Source organism: Chelonia mydas, chromosome 2 (genome assembly GCF_015237465.2).
Source record: "Chelonia mydas isolate rCheMyd1 chromosome 2, rCheMyd1.pri.v2, whole genome shotgun sequence".
NCBI lineage: Eukaryota > Metazoa > Chordata > Testudines > Cheloniidae > Chelonia > Chelonia mydas.
In genome coordinates this window covers 190,027,461-190,044,436 of record NC_057850.1, presented here as the reverse complement: position 1 = coordinate 190,044,436, position 16,976 = coordinate 190,027,461, and the positions used below count along the sequence as shown (strand labels likewise).

At 40.5% G+C, this 16,976-nt stretch overlaps 1 protein-coding gene across 2 annotated transcripts in view; it reads left to right on the top strand.

Moving 5' to 3' along the window:
• Nucleotides 1-16,976, top strand: part of RBMS3 (RNA binding motif single stranded interacting protein 3) — a 755,157-nt gene that overhangs the window by 127,773 nt on the left and 610,408 nt on the right. For both annotated transcript variants that reach the window (XM_043540891.1, XM_043540892.1), the window contains exon 3: nucleotides 9,770-9,943. In XM_043540891.1, coding sequence (XP_043396826.1) covers nucleotides 9,909-9,943 — 35 coding nt within the window. In that variant the 5' untranslated portion in view covers nucleotides 9,770-9,908. The remainder of the gene's footprint in view (nucleotides 1-9,769; nucleotides 9,944-16,976) is intronic.

The window sequence follows — 16,976 nt, the reverse complement described above, 5'->3', positions numbered from 1 at the left end:
AGTTCCTCTCAAAACCCTAAAGTAAAACAAGGTTACAGTGCAGCTCAATCTGTTTCAAAGGTCACCATCCCCAGATCACCCAATAAAGAGGAAAATAGGAAGGAGTTATTTAAGTATACTTGGAACAAAAATTTCTAACAATGGTATTGGTCCATTACTAGATGGAAATGGTAGAATAATGAATAATAATGCAGAAAAGGCAGAAGTGTTCAACAAACAGTTCTGGTTTGTATTTGGGGAGGAAACAGATGATGTAATTATATCATAAGATAACACTCTTTCCATTCCTCTAGTGTCTCAGGAAGATATTAAACAGCAGCTACTAAAGGTAGACATTTTTAAATCAGCAGGTCTGGATAACTTGAATTCAAAGTTTTAAAAACTGGCTGAGGAGCTCACTGGTCCATTAATGTTTATTTTTCATCTAGTCTTGGAACATTGGGGAAGTTCCAGAAGAGTGGGAGAAAGCGAATGTTGTGCCAATATTCAGGAACAGTAAATGGGATGCCCCAGGTAATTATAGACCTGTTGGTCTGACATTGATCTTCAGTGAGATAATGGAGTGGCTGAGAAAGGAATTGCTTAAAGAAGAATTAAATCAGTAGTGGGCAATCTGCAGCCCACGGGCCACAGGTTGCCCACCACTGAATTTAAAGGAAGGTAATATAATTAATGCCAGTCCACATGGATTTATGGAAAATAGATCCTGTCAAACTGATTTGATTTTTCTATGCGATTACAGGTTTGGTTGATTAAAGGTAATAGTTTTGATGCAATATACTTAGATTTTTCTAAGGCATTTGACTTAGTACCCTGTGAGATTTTGATTAAAAAAAAACTAGAAAGAGATAAAATGAACATGGATTAAAAGCTGGCTAACTGATACCTCTCAAAATGTAATTATAAATGGGAAATTATCATAGAACAGATATGTTCCTAGTGGGATCCCATGGGGATCCCTTCTTGGCCTTCTGCTATTTAACATTTTTATTAATGACCTAGAAGCAAACATAAAATCATCACTGATAATTTGAAGATGACACAAAAATTAGAGGAATGGTAAGTAATAAAGAGAACAGGTCACTGATTCAGAGCCATATGAACTGCTTGAGCTGAGCTCAAGCAATCAATATGCATTTTAATATGGCTAAATGTAACTGTATTCATCTAGGAGCAAAGAATGCAGAGCATACTTTCAGGATGAGGGATTCTATCTTGGGAAGCAATGACTCTGAAAAAGATGTGGGGGCATGTTGAATAATCAGCTGAACATGAACTTGAATGTTTAAACAGGGGAATCTCGAGTTAGAGTACGCAGGTTATTTAACCTCAGTATTTGGCACTAATGAGACTACTGCTGGAATACTGTGTCCGGTTCTGGAGTCAACAGATCAAGAGGGATGTTAATAAATTGAGAAGGTTCAGAGAAGAGCCACGAGACTGATTAAAGGATTAGAAAACATGCCTTGTAGTGGTAGACTCTAGGAACTCAATCTATTTAGCTTAACAAAGAGAAAGTTAAGGGGTGACCTGATTACAGTCTATAAGTATCTACATAGGGAACAAATATTTAATAATAGGCTTTTCTGTCTAGCAGAAAAAAATATAATGCGATCCAATGGCTGGAAGCTGAAGGTAGACAAATTGATATTGAAAATGAGTACATTTTTAACATTGACCGTAATTAACCATAGGAACAATTTACCAAAGGTCATGGTGAATTCTCCATCACTGGCTATTCCAAAATCAAGATTTCTGTTTTTCTAAAGGATACTCTCTAGGAATTATTTTGGGGAAGTTCTAGGACCTAGGTTATACAGGGGGTCAAACTATATGATCACAATGGTCCCTGCTGGCCTTGGAATTGATGAAGCTAACAGTAAATAACCATCTCCCGCCCCTGTCCTCTAGCACTCTGTAGGCCACCCATCTAAAAATTCCAAGACCTGCTTCTCTCCCATGAGCTTTCTCCTGTAACCAGGTCTCTGATGAGAAAGCTCCCTGCAGGAATCAGGGGCACCTCCTTCCCACAATACCTTTTTCCTGGGCTGCTCCTGCAGCCCTCCATTTGTGTCTTCTGCCAGAGAGTTCCTTACAGTGTTCCACTTTCCAGGCTTCCTTGCCTGTGAGTCCTTCCCCTGCTCCTCAATACCTCTCTACAGAGTCAACCCTTTCCTTCTGGGTTCAGCTTACACTGACCAAACTGGGTTTTCCCCTCATTCCTAGGGACTTGTGCACAAGTCTTCCTGCAACTCAGCAGGGTTCCCCAGCTCTAGCCAGCCCTTCCAGCAGCTTTCCTCAGAACTCATCATTGCACTCAATTACTGTTCTCCATTCAGTTTCTTGCAGCTCTTTCCCTCAGGCAACTCTCTGCTGCTGCTCCTGTCTCTCCTCTGTTCTCAGTCAGCTCTCACCTGCCCCTTTCCAGTCCCTCTCTTTGGATCCATCAGTTAGCTCCTACCTGCCCCATCCTCAGTCCTTGATATGGCCCAGGTGTCTTCTCAAGCCCAATCAGGAGGCAACTGATGAGTCACAAGTGTACTGCCCACGCCCCCACACCTTCTTAAAGGGGCAGGTAACCCTGTGTCACCAACAAAGTGTTGTTTAATTCTGGAAAATCTATGGTGCTTCTTCATAAGAGATGCAGAATAAACTGGATAAACTCAAAATTTGCATTGCACAAGCATTAATAGATCTGTCCTCCTTGGACAGATTATATTTATGTTGTAATATGTAAATCATGGGAAAGGTAAGAGAAATTCCACCTCAGCTGGTAAAATAAGTCATTGCCCCTTTATTTCCTTCCAGGTTAAGTTCTCAAAGTCATTGTAGAAGAAAACTCTCCAGTTTCACCATCCACCATCCTTGACGTTTCACATATTGATATTGTTGTCAAACTCTTCTAATTTACTTTTCCAAGTTTTATCTTCCCTGAGGAATGAGACAAAGGTGCCATCCTAGCCTGTGTGAGAATCTTCTAGAGCAGCTCTTTTAATCTCTGTCTCTTGCAGTCTCTAGGAAAAACTTGGAATTATGGAAGTGATAATATTTTTGTAATTAATCCAGTCTCTTGTAGATTTGACCCATATTCTGCGTCGTGGCATGGTGCATTTTGAGCCCGAGCCAGTGGCACTTCTAGCAACAGCAGCAGTTGCTGCAATAGGCCCTGGCTTGCCCTGTAATACTTTGAGGCCCAAAAGAATATACGTTGGTGGCAGAAGATACTTACTAGGCATACTTCTCTTCTGTAGCTTTGTGAAAAGATACTGTGCTTGAAGAAGTAGCCGAAGGCAGAAGTACTTTGAATATTGAAAATCCTGGGGATTAGAGAGACCTAAATGGATGTCATTTTCTCAGTCCAACCACATCTGAGTTAATTTTAAAAGTTTAGACAGTGTGGGGTAAATTGTCATATTGTTTACACCCATTTAATCCCCCTAAAGGTTAATGAATTTGATGCATGGGTGTAACCTAGAGCAGAAGTTGGGCCTGTCTCTTTAACATGCCAGAGTGCTAAAGCAAGTGACACAAGTATACAATTGAAACTAACTGGCAATCAGGGATAAAAAAGCTGCAGTCAATTCTGACTTAATGAAAAAGAATTTAAATGATCTGGAAATTCTGAATTACCCTTTGAATATTTTCCTTATAAAATCAGTTTATTGTGCAGTTTTAAATTACAAGGTAGTATATCATAAATGACAGTGGACAGTGCACGCAATATAGTATTAAGACTTTTAAGTCTACATCAGAACTATTATATGTTGTTTAATGTCCTAGTCAAATTATGTGCTTTATTCAAATGCAAATGGGAAGGAAATGAGGAGTAGCTGCTGTTTCCTAGATCTACTATAAACTGCTTAAAAGGCTGGGGAGGTTGGACTAGTCAAAAGTTTTGTCACTATTGGATGTCTGTACATCCTTTGAAGATTAAAAGTGCTATATAAATACTAAGAACTATTTTTTTTACCTCAGTTAGCCTTTGAGCATCAGCTATTAAAAGAACTAATTCCTGACAGCAATTAGGCTCAGGGAATAGTAAGAGTTTGCACATCTGTCTCTTCTATCCAAAGATCTTAAAAGCACTTCAGAAAAGTGAGTAAATTTAGTCTTACAACACTCCTGTGAATTATTATTAGCCATATTTAACAGATTAGGAAACTGAGGCACAGAGAGACAAGGTGATTTGTCCAAGCTTCCAAAGATTTTTTTTGTGCAGCTGGATATATATTGCAGGTAGAAATGGACAGGAAATTTTTGGGGGTTGTTTTTTGCCTCGTAACATTTTTTGATGAAAACAAAATTTCATTTACATCAGATTTCTACAAAAGTTTCTGATTTTCTTCAGAACACCTGATTTTTTTTTCCGATTTTTTTGGTTGCTGAGAGCTGAAAATTTTTTGGTTCCTGAAAAAACCCCATAAAATTTTTTTCAAAGAGACATTTCCCACAGAAATTTCTGATTTGAGGAAAAGACCAGTTTTCGTTGAACACTTTAACCAGCCATTTTGACCAGCTCTAATTCCAGATGTCTTGACTCCTAATCCTGTGTCTTAAAGCCATGATCATCTTTGCTCACTTCTGGAACAGAGTCATGCGATGCTCAGTGTATCCCCTGACACCTTAATGTTGGTGGTCAGGGTGGATGCCTTTCTTGACTGCCTGATATTCAGATAACTGCAAATTTTCAAAAGATCACATGGAGGCCGATTAAACTGGAAATCTCTTTGCACGTTGGCTCTTTCTAGAGATTAGCCACTTAGATGAGAGAAGCCAAAAAAGATAACTCACTTCTCCCATCATGAAACAGATTGGAGAAAATGGAACTCCCCCTATAACAGCAGTTTTTATAAACCTTCCTCCCACATCCTGGATGAGATTTTTTTTAAAGAGCTTCTATATTGAATTTATCTATTGAGATGTTTTACAATGCTCACAACTGTAACATCTTAATGTCTTACCACTTCTGAAACCAATAACAATCTGGATCTCTTTGGACTTGACAAATGCAATTTTACCCCACTCAGACCCATTCAGAATGCTACCGCTAGATAATATTCCTCGCTCATTGCTTTGATTATGTCACCCCTTTCTTTGCATTCCTGCACTGGCTCCCCCTTTTATATCGCATCAAAAATAAGATGCTTATATTCATTTTCAGGGCTCTTCACAATCAATACCCACCCTACCTATCATCCCTTATTTGATACGGAGCTGTTGATGCTCGCCTTCTTATGATGACAGCCTCCATTGCCCACTTGTTAAATTTTCAAACCTTCTTTCTCCCACATTGCCCCACATGCTTGGGAGGAACTTTCCATAAACATCCACAAAGGTACCTCATTCTCCACCATCAAATCCCTCTTCAAAATTCTCCTTTTCCGTGATGTATACAAAAAAACTTGATAACAGCTAGGCTGCTGGTGTGCAGAGACCACTGCCTATCTTGTTGACCAATACTGTCTTATTATTTCCTTGTACACCTCCATCTAGTTGTCCCTTGTCTTATACTTAGATTGTAAGGTCCTTGGGGTAGGGGCTGTCTTTTTGTTCTGTGTTTGTACAGAACTTAATACAGTGGGTTCTGGGTTCAGGACTAGGTCTCCTCAGATATATGGTAATATGAATAAATAATAATAATTAGTAATAAGGTGTGAGTTTGTCTGGATGAGGTAAAGGGCTTTTAAACAGTAGCAAAATCTCAGGAAGGGGTTGGGGCAGAGACAGTGCGTTGGTGGGGCATGCAGGTCAAGTGCCCCCACTCCCAAAGTAGCTGGCCAGGCAGGGAGTGGAAGGGATGGGGCCAGAGCCTCTTCCGGCCACGCTGGGACATTGCCTGGTGCAGCGCAGCGGCTGCCTGGGAAAGCGCCTGGCTGCGGTGGCAGCGGGCTGCTCCCTGCCCAGGCTTGGCCACTGGGGACAGTGGCTGAGTGAGCTGGAGTCCCCTCTCCCCACACCCGGCACATTCAGTCCCTGTCCCCAGCAGCCGAGCCCAGGCAGGGAGCAAACTGCCGCTGCTGCCCCTCCCCAGCCAGGCTGTTTTCCAAGCAGCTGGCTATGCTGCACAGAGCAGCGAGCAGCTCCGTCCCACTCTCTGCCCAGGTCTGGCTGCCAGGGAGAGCAGCCAAACATACTGGGGTAGGGGGACGGTGCAGCGGGAGGACAGAGCCCCTCCCCTCCATAGGTAAGGGAGGGCAGGGAGATTGTGGGGGCCCCAGGCTGGGGGCAGGGTGGGGAGGAGACACATGGTGCGGTCACGTGTCCGCCCCTTTAGCTTGTGACCCCCTAGCATGGGGAGGCACCAGTTGTCTCTGGACCATCGGGGAGATTCTAGATGGAAGATGTAACAGGGAAAGAGAGAGAATCTCTAGGGATGATACAGTTTTTCCTCATTCTGAACATTAGTGTTAGGAGAAGGTGACTCTTTCTGAGGTTCTTCACCATTGTCAGATGACAAATGGGGGTGGGAGAGTCTTTACTGGGGAGATGCAGAGCATGGGAAATGGAAATCTCAGTTGAGTTTTGCAACTCCTCATCTGCAGGGTTTTTTATTTTATGTCTTATGAACTCTGAAGGGCAGGGTCTGTCTTTTATTGTTTGTGGTGTTGTCAGCACTTATGATTTTATTGCACATTTCCTGCTAGTTGGTGTGTTTCTTATAAGATTATGTCAGCTTTCATTTTTTTTCTAAGTTTCTAGACATCATGGTTGCAGAGAAAAGCAGAAAAATGTGACCCAAGTGACCACTAAAGGCAAATTAAAAGAACCCCAAATTTGTTGTTTAAATATATCGTGATTTTTTTTTTTTGAGGCTTGTCTCTGATTTTCAAACAGTTCGGGTATTGGCAATTCTTTGTATGTTTGTACAGTGCCCAACACAACAGGACATTGGTTGCTGCAGTAATGTAAATAAAAAATTAATAATCTGCAACTGCCAATGTCTTTTTATTTTCCAGTCAGCCACAAATATTATCCACTGGCCTGTACAGTCCAGCTCCATCAGACATAATGGTGAGTAGGGAAAATCTTGATGCTGTACAGTAACACAACATAAATAGAATATTCTATAGAGAGATGAACAGTCTTTCTGCTCATTTTTAAGGGGATTTAATTAACAGTCACACTTTAATATCTAACATCTACAAAAGGCAGAGACCAAGGAAGCATATTATGGCTGGCTGGCTGGCTTGGTCAAAACAAAACCCAACCCTTGTCTTTCATATTGAAGCAAATCTACCAGAGTGCATAGAGAGAGATTTGTCTTTGAGGGATGATGTGAAAGATAAGTAATATGTCAAATAAAAGAAAAGATATTACATTTTTTGTTCCTTGGGGAAAGGGTTTTAAAAAAAGAACTTGAGTCTTTCTAGCCAGAGCTGCTTTCCTTTGACTTGCCATGATTTAGATTCATATAAAAAGATCTATTTGAAAGAAGCTTCTTTAACTATAGGGGCAGGTTTTTTTTTTCCCAAAGCCTTTTGTAAATGAACAAAGTAACCACTTGTCACATACACGGACTAATGAGAGTTGAGTGTGGGTTTTAGTGTTCATTCATATGCTTTGTGTTCAGCTAGTCGTAAGTTAAATCTTTAGAAATCACACCACAGGAATCTTTTACGTGGGAGTGGGGGGAAGAGAATCTGTTGAGATACTGAGAACTGTTGGGCGGAAACTGCTCTTTACAGGCTTCCTAATCTGCAGTTCAGGAAATAAACACACACAGGAAGTCATTTAGCCTTTTCGTGAACTTATAGTTTATACAATGTCTGATAACCAAAGCATTCTTTGTATTTTTAAACTTTTAAAAATAAAATTAAATAAATACAGTATGTGCTATGGGTGCCAATATGCACTATAACTTCCAATTTGTACCAGCCATCTAAATATGGTATTAAAATGGGAAAGATGATTAAAACTCTCCACATCACCCTCTCTATGTCTTCCCTTCCTTCCCTTGTCTTGCTATTTAGTTATTTCTCCCTCCCCAACAAAACCAAGAACCAAAATATTAACAAAATATGGGACAAACGACTTTTTCAAACCATCACTCTGCTTGTGTGTTATATCCTTTCCCCTTACCCTCTGTCTGTCTTGTCCACTTAGGTTGTAAGCTCTTTGGGACAGGGACTATCTCTCATTCTGTATAGTGCCTAGCACAAAGGGGCCCTGATCTTGGTTGGTCTCTAGGTGTTGCAGTTAGAAACATCATAATAATAAAGTATTACTGTCCTCTACACAACTATAATAAATTATTTTGATGTTGAAGGGAGTTTATATTCTGGGAGTTTATATTCATGATTGCCTAATAATGGACATGTACTTTATACAATCTATATATAAAATATAATCTGTGTTCTTGAAAAAGGTGGTTAAAAGTAAGTTAAACTGCATTCCTCAGAGTGCAATTTATGATGGCTCCATCTAAACATACCCCAACTACTAGGATCACCATTTTAACGCTAATTTAGTATGTCCTTTTGACTTAAGCCATATTTTCCATTTTCCTTTATGATATATCGGTTTTACTTGAAGGCACATTTGTAAGGATTTCTAAAGAATGTTGAGTTTGATTTTTAAAAAAAAAACCAAGATCACATCCTGTTCCCATTAAAGTCAATGGGAGTTTAGCTGTTGACTTCACTGAGAATAGAACTGAGCATATCAAAAGTAAAATTCACTGGTGTAATTGGAATCGATGAGTGCCAAATTTCATTTCCTTTCCCCTGTGAAGGGGGAAAAAACTATAAGGAAGGAGAGAAGAATAAAATGAGAAACATGTTCAATATTTGAATTGCTTTGGAATCCTGGGCAAATTATTTGGTCAAAAATGTATCCTGTTTTTTTTGAGGGGAGGGAAGGGGGGAGAGAGAGAGAGAGAAGGGAGGAGAGATGGACTGCAAAGGCTGAAAGTGATTTTATTTGTTGTCTACAAGACCAGTGCTTATCAATTAAAATAGTTCTGAGGTATATTCTACAGTGGAAACAGCATTCTGTAGTAAAAAGTTTAACATACCAGGAAAGAACATACATGATTATGAGTGCATACACAATTTGGGTTAGTTTCCCACATCTTGTAGATGAAGGTATCAAGTTTGTATTTTCAATGGGTGTGGTTGACGGTAGCAAATATATTATGGCCATACTTTTCAAAAATGGCAACTAATTTTGGGTGGGTCAATTTTGGGGGGCCCAGTTTAACAAATCTTTGGTCCTAAAGCCCGTTGTCTTTCATGGGAGGTTGCAATTTTGTAAAATTAGGGACAGGTTTGTAATATTTTGCCTTGCCCCAACCCACCGTATTTTTCCTAGAAATGGAATCACAAGATCTGAGGAAACTTTCTGAGCACTGGTGCCAGATTATTCACTTTGAAGCTGCCTTAATTAGTCATTGGTACAGTAGATTTCAATTTTCAGTTCTTACCACTGAAAGAAACAGGAAATTTCAAGTATCAATCTTGTGAAGTAACCTTATATGTACATTTCAAACAGCTCCTCAAATCTCTATCACCATTACATTCTCCTCTTGATGTGTGGCCCAGTCTAAATTCCAAAAAATCATTCAGTCTTCTATATTTACTGTAGAACAGTGCTACAAAATGCCTTTTATTTTTTCACCCTAAAAGGGTGCCTCTTTCACTTCCTTAATGGGAATGCTCCTCTTTGTTCACAGATAGCGTGCTGATATGTGTGTTTATTAAATTTAGTTGGACTGTTTGTAATATATTCTAAAAACTATTTTTATATTGCATTTTTCTTTCTTTCTTGATAGTCCAGCTCCACAGTGAGAACGTACCAAAACAGTAAATCAAGAGTGACCATGAGCCCTGGCTTTAGCTCACAGTGGAACAGCAGCCAACCTGCTTGGAACACATACACCTTTCCAAGAGCAAGCTTGCACTACCAGTCCCATGCCAGCTACACTTACTGTGCTGGACACCCTGCTGTAAGTAATTAGCCTTTTATGTAGCTACATGAATGCTCTACGTTATTCCCCAGAAGGCAGAAGTTCTCAGTACCACAGTCTGACAACTCAGTGGACTATGTCTGCGTTCAGTCTGTCCCAGTGTTCTTAGAAATGTTTGTTCCCCAGCTGGATTAACTGTAAGCTTTGGAGAAATTTCGAATGATTCTAAGACAGAAACAGATGTGAATTTCTTGTTGCTCACTAGAAATGTTTCTAAAAATTCAGCTTAGCTTCATATTAAACTATTGTTATGAACGCTGGTTGCAATTTAGGGCTGTGGGGGGGATGTGTGGAAAATTATTTGTTGCTCCCTTCTATTTTCCTTGAGGGTTGCTATTAGATAATTGAATTCTTTTTTGCTTAGAAGAGCGTACATTTTAAATTATGTGGAGGAGTCAATAAAGCTGGGTGTCTCTTGTCATCATAATAGGTTTTGCTAATATTTATTTATTCATCATCATCTCTAGTGAACACAGTCTACCATCACTAAGCTAAGCCTGCTCTCCTTTGTAGTTTTCATGAGCAGGTGGCTAAAAGAGGGGGAGAGAAAGGAGGAGTGTAACTATTATTGCATGTTTTATTTTGACAGCTGTGAAAGGGTCACAGTTGATGGCTATTAGAATCGTATTTGCTCATTTCTGAAAAGCTAACTGCACATAAAGCCCAGTGGCTCTTTTAATTTCAGCTTCAGGAGGTCTTCAGGTTTGAGCAGAACAACAAGGAGAAATCTTGCTAGTGTAAGCAGTCTGTCCTTTCTTTGGCTCTGCTCTTGACTTTGGTCTCTTTTAATTTTGGGACTTCTTTAGAAATTCTAAAGGGCAACGTTTTAATATCTTAACACTGTGCCACTTATAGCTTAGGAAGCTTTATCATCCTCTTGTGCCTTCTAATAGGAAAATTTTAAAAAAAACCTGATTTATTGGAAGGTGCAACTTAATTTACAGGAGAAAATTTATGATGTGTGATCTGAAGACACTGTTGCAAGATTTGCATGATCGATTTAGACTTAATGTTTTGTCAGCAAACTTTTAGCCAAAAAGTTGCTTAGAAAATGTCTGACATAATAATTGTGATAAATGAGAGGAATTCTGCAAATCTGACTGCTTTTTAAAATTATTGAGATATCATAAATCTCTGTAGATGCTGCTGTTTGCTATATTCCATTGTTCTGGGTTTTAGGAATTGTAAAAGTTGTTGGGGGAGAATGCTGGGGGTGGGGGGAGGGGAACACAGCTGGAAGCCTGTTGATCCTTCTGATTTAGAATGTTCTCTTAAATAAAGTGTCGTTGTAAAGATTTATTTTATATGCCATAGGTATTCAAACTGTCTCTACCTCTCAAACTTCGATTAGTGATCATCATAAAAAATGCTTGTGAATTAAACCTAAAGTCTGATTATGTACTGTACAAAAGGCAGACAGGCAGAATACTACCCTACCATTAGATGGTGTAAATTCGCAGAATGCGGCTCTTCACCCTGCTACCATAGGTAGCAAAGTAGCAAGACAAGGTGGAGGAGGTAATATCTTTTATTGAACCAGTTTCTGTTGGTGGGAGAGAAGTTTTTGGGCTTACACAGAGCTCTTCTTCAGGCCACCTTGTCTCCCTAATATCTTGGGACCGATACAGCTACAACAACACTGCTTATGTAGCAAAATGTCAGCCAAGGCATGAGAGCCTTTTTAGACCATTCTGCAGCTGCTCCTTCCTTTTTTTTGAGACGAAAGTTGGTAATAACTCAATTAAAATCACTTTAGTCACATGTCATTTTGTCCTAGTCATCAGGGCAACAGACTCTTATATGTGGTTATTTGAAGCAACTCTTCAGTTTTGAAAGCCAGTCCAGCCAAGTGCTGGGTTGATAGCGATTCAGTACAAACAGAGTTGTGTAAACAAATGCCCTGATTAGAAACACCAAAAATAAATAAAAGGAGTACTTGTGGCACCTTAGAGACTAACAAATTTATGTTAGTCTCTAAGGTGCCACAAGTACTCCTTTTCTTTTTGCGAATACAGACTAACACGGCTGCTACTCTGAAACCGAAAATAAATAGTTAAACATAAGAGAAGGCAACCGAATTGATGTTTGCATTTAATTCTGCCTAACAGTTGTTCATAAAACTTCTACGGTGCTTTGGCTTAAGTCATCTCTGGCATTTTGTTATGGTGCCAGCTCACCAGTTAGTTGGACTCATTCCATGAAGTGTCAGCAGCAGGCTACAAGGGGTTAGATTGACAGCTGGGATAACACTATATAAGTACCATCTCTTGCACACAATTTTTTTCTCTATTCCAGCTCTTCACTGTTAGTGCCCCTTTATTTGTCTGCATATCTCTGAGAGTTTTTCCCTCTGGCCCTATGCCAACATCAGAGTTCTCTTTGAACATACATAATTGGGTTCTTGTAGTGTCCTCTGTGTTGGTTTTTGCCTAATGTTTCATTTTTTGGGGTGGAATGAGAGTGTTTTCAAAGTTAGGAGTAGCAGCCATGAAGGAAAACTTGTTGTTCTTCTAAGCGTGTCCTCTGCATGGTCCCACTCGCGAGATGCACCCATGGATGCGGCTCTGATGGTGATACCTCATAGCGGTGCTTGTTGAAGCATTCAGTTGCACTTCCTAACACCTCACCTCTCCATCCCTGAACGTTCTGAGCGTGAAACTATAAAAGGGGCCACCTCACTTCCTTCCAACCACAGCAACAGAGGGATGTGAACCTCTCCGGGTCCATCACACACGGATTCTTCTCTGTAAAAGAAAATCGTACGTTAGTGCAATATTCTTCTTAGGCATTAGTTCTAGTGTGAAGGTTAGTGTGTCTGGATCATCTTTATTTTTAGAAGATAATTTTATTTCTTAGGTTAGATTAGTTAGTTTGGAGTTTGTTTCTGATCACCGGATTCATGGCAGATCCAAAAGCTAAAAGATGTGGCTTCAAGAGCTGTATCCCTTGCCCTGCAGTCTTCACCACAACAGATGTCCATACCAGATGCCTGTCATGCCCTGGAGAGGGTCACTCTCCTTCAAGGTGCTCGATTTGGAGCACTTTTACCCCGAGGGCTTGCAGGGAGCACCAGAATAGGCTATAATCTGGGGACATGTTTTATAATTCCACAAGTTGATAGACAGAATGACGACAATGTTGAAACTTACTTTGGTCTCAACAGAAGAAACCTCTCACCCTGTTTTTGACATGGAGCTAGTAAACAGGAGCAGAAAATAGGAAGGTTTGCGATGGAGTTCTCCAGGTGAAAGAGGAGTGACTATGTGACCCTTGGAGTGAGTTTGTTGTCTGTTAGTGTGTTGGTTGTCATGTGCTTGCTTGCTTGCTGTGCCTGCTTAATTTAAGTTTATAGTCTGGTCTGCTTGGGGGGGCTGTGTACTGGGCCTACTAGGCAAGGCTGAGAGCTTCCTAACAAGGCTCTAGCCTGTCATCCTTTGATCTCTAATCCCTTTAGGATCCCTTGGGAGCAAGGCTAGCTCAGGGAGAACAGGGGTTTAAAAACCCAGTTCATAAGTGACCAGAGGAGCTAGTGAACAGGGGCAACAAAAGGGAGTTTTGCAAGGGAGTTTAGAGAGGGAACGTAAGAGCCAGATATACCTAACAAACATTCTCTAAACTTAGGCCAATTACCACCCCACAAAAGGAAAAAAAATCCATGCACAAACAAACAAAAAATGCTTCCAGAGTAAAAATAATGCAGGAAGAAGTGCAGCAGCAGAATGAGGTGATCCAGTTTATTGCACTCAATGCAGTATGTTTGATTACCTGCCTTGTGGGCAGGTGCCATATGTGTGCCTTGGCTGCAAGCAGCTCATGACCCTCAGTGACCAGTTCAGGCACTCTCGAAACCAGAGTGGGTGAACTGGAGGAGCTAAGGGAAAAAGAGAATTACATAGGTAAGACTTTCTGGGACACAGCAGAGTGATCCCATCCACAGTCTGACAACCTCTGTGCTGCTGAGGAGGATGAAAGTTTCAGGGAAGGAGAACATCAAGCGGGAGTGGAGGGAAATGATCCCATAGTAGGGGCTATCCTTCCAGATGATGCCGTGGTATCCTCTTGCGCTGAAAATACCCCACCAAAGGAAGGAACTCCAATGATTAGGAAGAGACAGCTAGTAGTAATAGTGGATTCAATCATTAGAAATATAGACAGTTGGGTTTGTGATGGCCTCATGGTGAATTGCCTGCCAGGTGCAAAGGTTGTGGACTTCTCGAGACATCTAGTTAGACTTATGAACAGCTCTGGAAATGAGGTGATGGTTGTGGTATATGTATATGATGGTATGGTATATGACATAGAGAAAAGTAGGAGTGGTCAAATTTAGGCTACTAGATAAGAGACTAAAGGCCAGGTCCTCCATAGTAGCATACGCAGAAATGCTCACAGCTCTGACTGCTAGAAGCTGGGACTGAATGACAGGGGGTGGATCACTTGATAAATTGTCCAATTCTCTTCACTCCCTCTGATGTATCTGTCACCAACCACTGTCAGAAAACAGAATACTGGGCTAAATGGACCATTGGTCTGACCCAGTATGGCCATTTTTGTGTGCTTATGTTATCCTGGCTTCTCAATCTAAAAATAAAATTACTCTTCCAGTTTTAGAAAGACTGTTGCAACCTGCAAAGGCAGTTTGGATTTCTGCTTCATCGAGTCAGGATATATTAAAAAAATAGCTTTCAAATTATACCAATTTCTCTATGAAAGATTTTCATTTTTTCATACTGACTCAACTCCTAATTCTTTAGTTGTGGCAGAAGCAGTCCAAAGTGTGAGAGGGGGACAAACACATTCCACATCTTCTCACATGGAGGGAAAGAAGATAGACACAATTACCTGAAAGGTGCTTTCATCTGGTTGGTTGTTATCAGGATGACACATTATCAAGACGTTGCATGATCAATACCACTTATGGAAGAAAATGGCCATATTTGCCAAAGTGCTTCCCACAAAGCAAAGGAACCTTGTCAATGCCTTGATAACAGATGGTGAAATAATGGCTAAACATTCTCTCTGAGTTACGTTTGATTTTATCAGGCTCTGCAGCAAGAACGGTCATGTCAGCTATCACATTATGCAGACATGCTTGGGTTCAATTGTCTACTCTCCCACCTGAAACTAAATTAAAAGTAGAAGACCTTCCCTTAGAAGGTGATGGGTTATTCAGTAATAAAACATGAAATACTAGAGAAAATGAAAGATAAGAGATCAGCTGAAAGATCACTGGGTGTCTACCAACCCCCAAGAAGAAGGAGCTCGGGACCAGTCTTCAGATACCTCTTTCTCTTCCTCGTCTTATTTTTCATGAAGGCATAAGTTTCAATACCAACCTCCTTCTCAATGCAGCAGAGGAGGAAGTCTTTTAAGTCTTGAATGAAAGGGAAGTAATCTTCATATTCATGATCAAATGTCAGACATCAAGTTGATGTGAGGATTGTTAGCATCAGATCAGTCTTCCACCACACCTCTTCACCTTTGGGAGGCCAACTTCCTGATATGTCAACGCTTGGACTCTACCACATCACAAAAATGGATTCTGGAGATAAGGTAAGATGGTTACATCATTCAGATCCTTTCCCCTCCTCCACCCAAGCCCCTGCACCTCCATTCCTAATCAGGGACTCTTCTCACGAGACCTGTTAAGATCAGGGCTTCACTGCCTGTTGGAAGCCATAGAGGAGTGCCAAGGGAATTCAGAGATCAAGGTTTCTACTCCAGGTATTTTCTGATACCAAAGAAAGATGGAGGGATTCATCCCATATTACTCTTGTAGATCTGTAGAAACTTAACTCCTTTATCGGAAAATTCCAATGCTGCATGTTGACACTAACATCCATCATACCCCCTCATATACTCAAGACTGGTTTGCAGCTCTCAGTCTCAAAGATGCATACTCTCACGTTTCTATCAGACCGAGGCACCACAAGTACCTTCATTTTCTGGTTTGACAAGACCATTTCCAATACAAAATCTTACCTTTTGGCGTATCTACTGTACCCTGGCTATTCACAAAATGTCTACCCATGGTAGCAGCTCATTTTAAGATGGAAGGGTATCGTGGTTTATCTTTATTTAAATAACTGGCTGATCAAAACATCATCAGAGGAAGGTCTTTCCATGGACATAGCTTACCCATATTCCCTGTTCAAAACATTAGGACTTACAATAACCTAACAAAAAATTCTCTTCTCCTAAACAAAGCAACCCCTTTATAGGAGCAGTTATCGAACCTCAGATAGGCAGAGCCTTTTTCTAAAAGAGAGATTCCTGAAGTTTCAATCCATCATAAGTGGGGTGTCTTCAAAATCCTACTCAGAAAGTAGTTTTCTTTCTGCGTCTAATGGGCCTCACTGCTTCAGCCATTTATGTAACACCTTATATTTGGCTTAGGATGAGAAGTCTGCAGCATTCGCTGGGTTAAATTACAGACCAAACAAAGACAACATGTTTACGAGGTTGACCATCTGAAGAAAGATACTCCTATCCATCAAAAATGAGGAGGTGAGTTAAACGGAAATTAAAAGGTACAGCACCAAAAGTAAAATCCCTGCAAGCCGCATGGAAACTTTTTAAAGACACCATCCCTCTCATCCAGAGTGTGATAAAGAAGATAAGACAAGACAGTGTCAAAATAGGCTAGCCCAGCATGGGCAAATCAAAAAATGTTTTTGGACCCTCTTCAGCTCTCCACGGGTGTGTACAGACCTCTCCTGTTGTCTTCAGATTTATTAACAACAGGAAGGCTGAATTTATCCCCTTTCCCTGCTTCTTACTGCATGGGCTAGTGGATTCTAATGGATCTTGAGAACCCTGCCCATTAGAACAGGACAGAACTGCAACAGCTATTGTTTAACTCTAGAAAACTGTCAAGTAGAAGGTGCTATGATCTTGAATGCAGTAGGTTTGTGAAGTGGGCAAACAAAAAACCCATAGATTCACCAGTAGCACCAATTCAATATATGCTGGAATATGTCTTCCTGAGGTCCCTTCCAGACTTACAATTCTATGA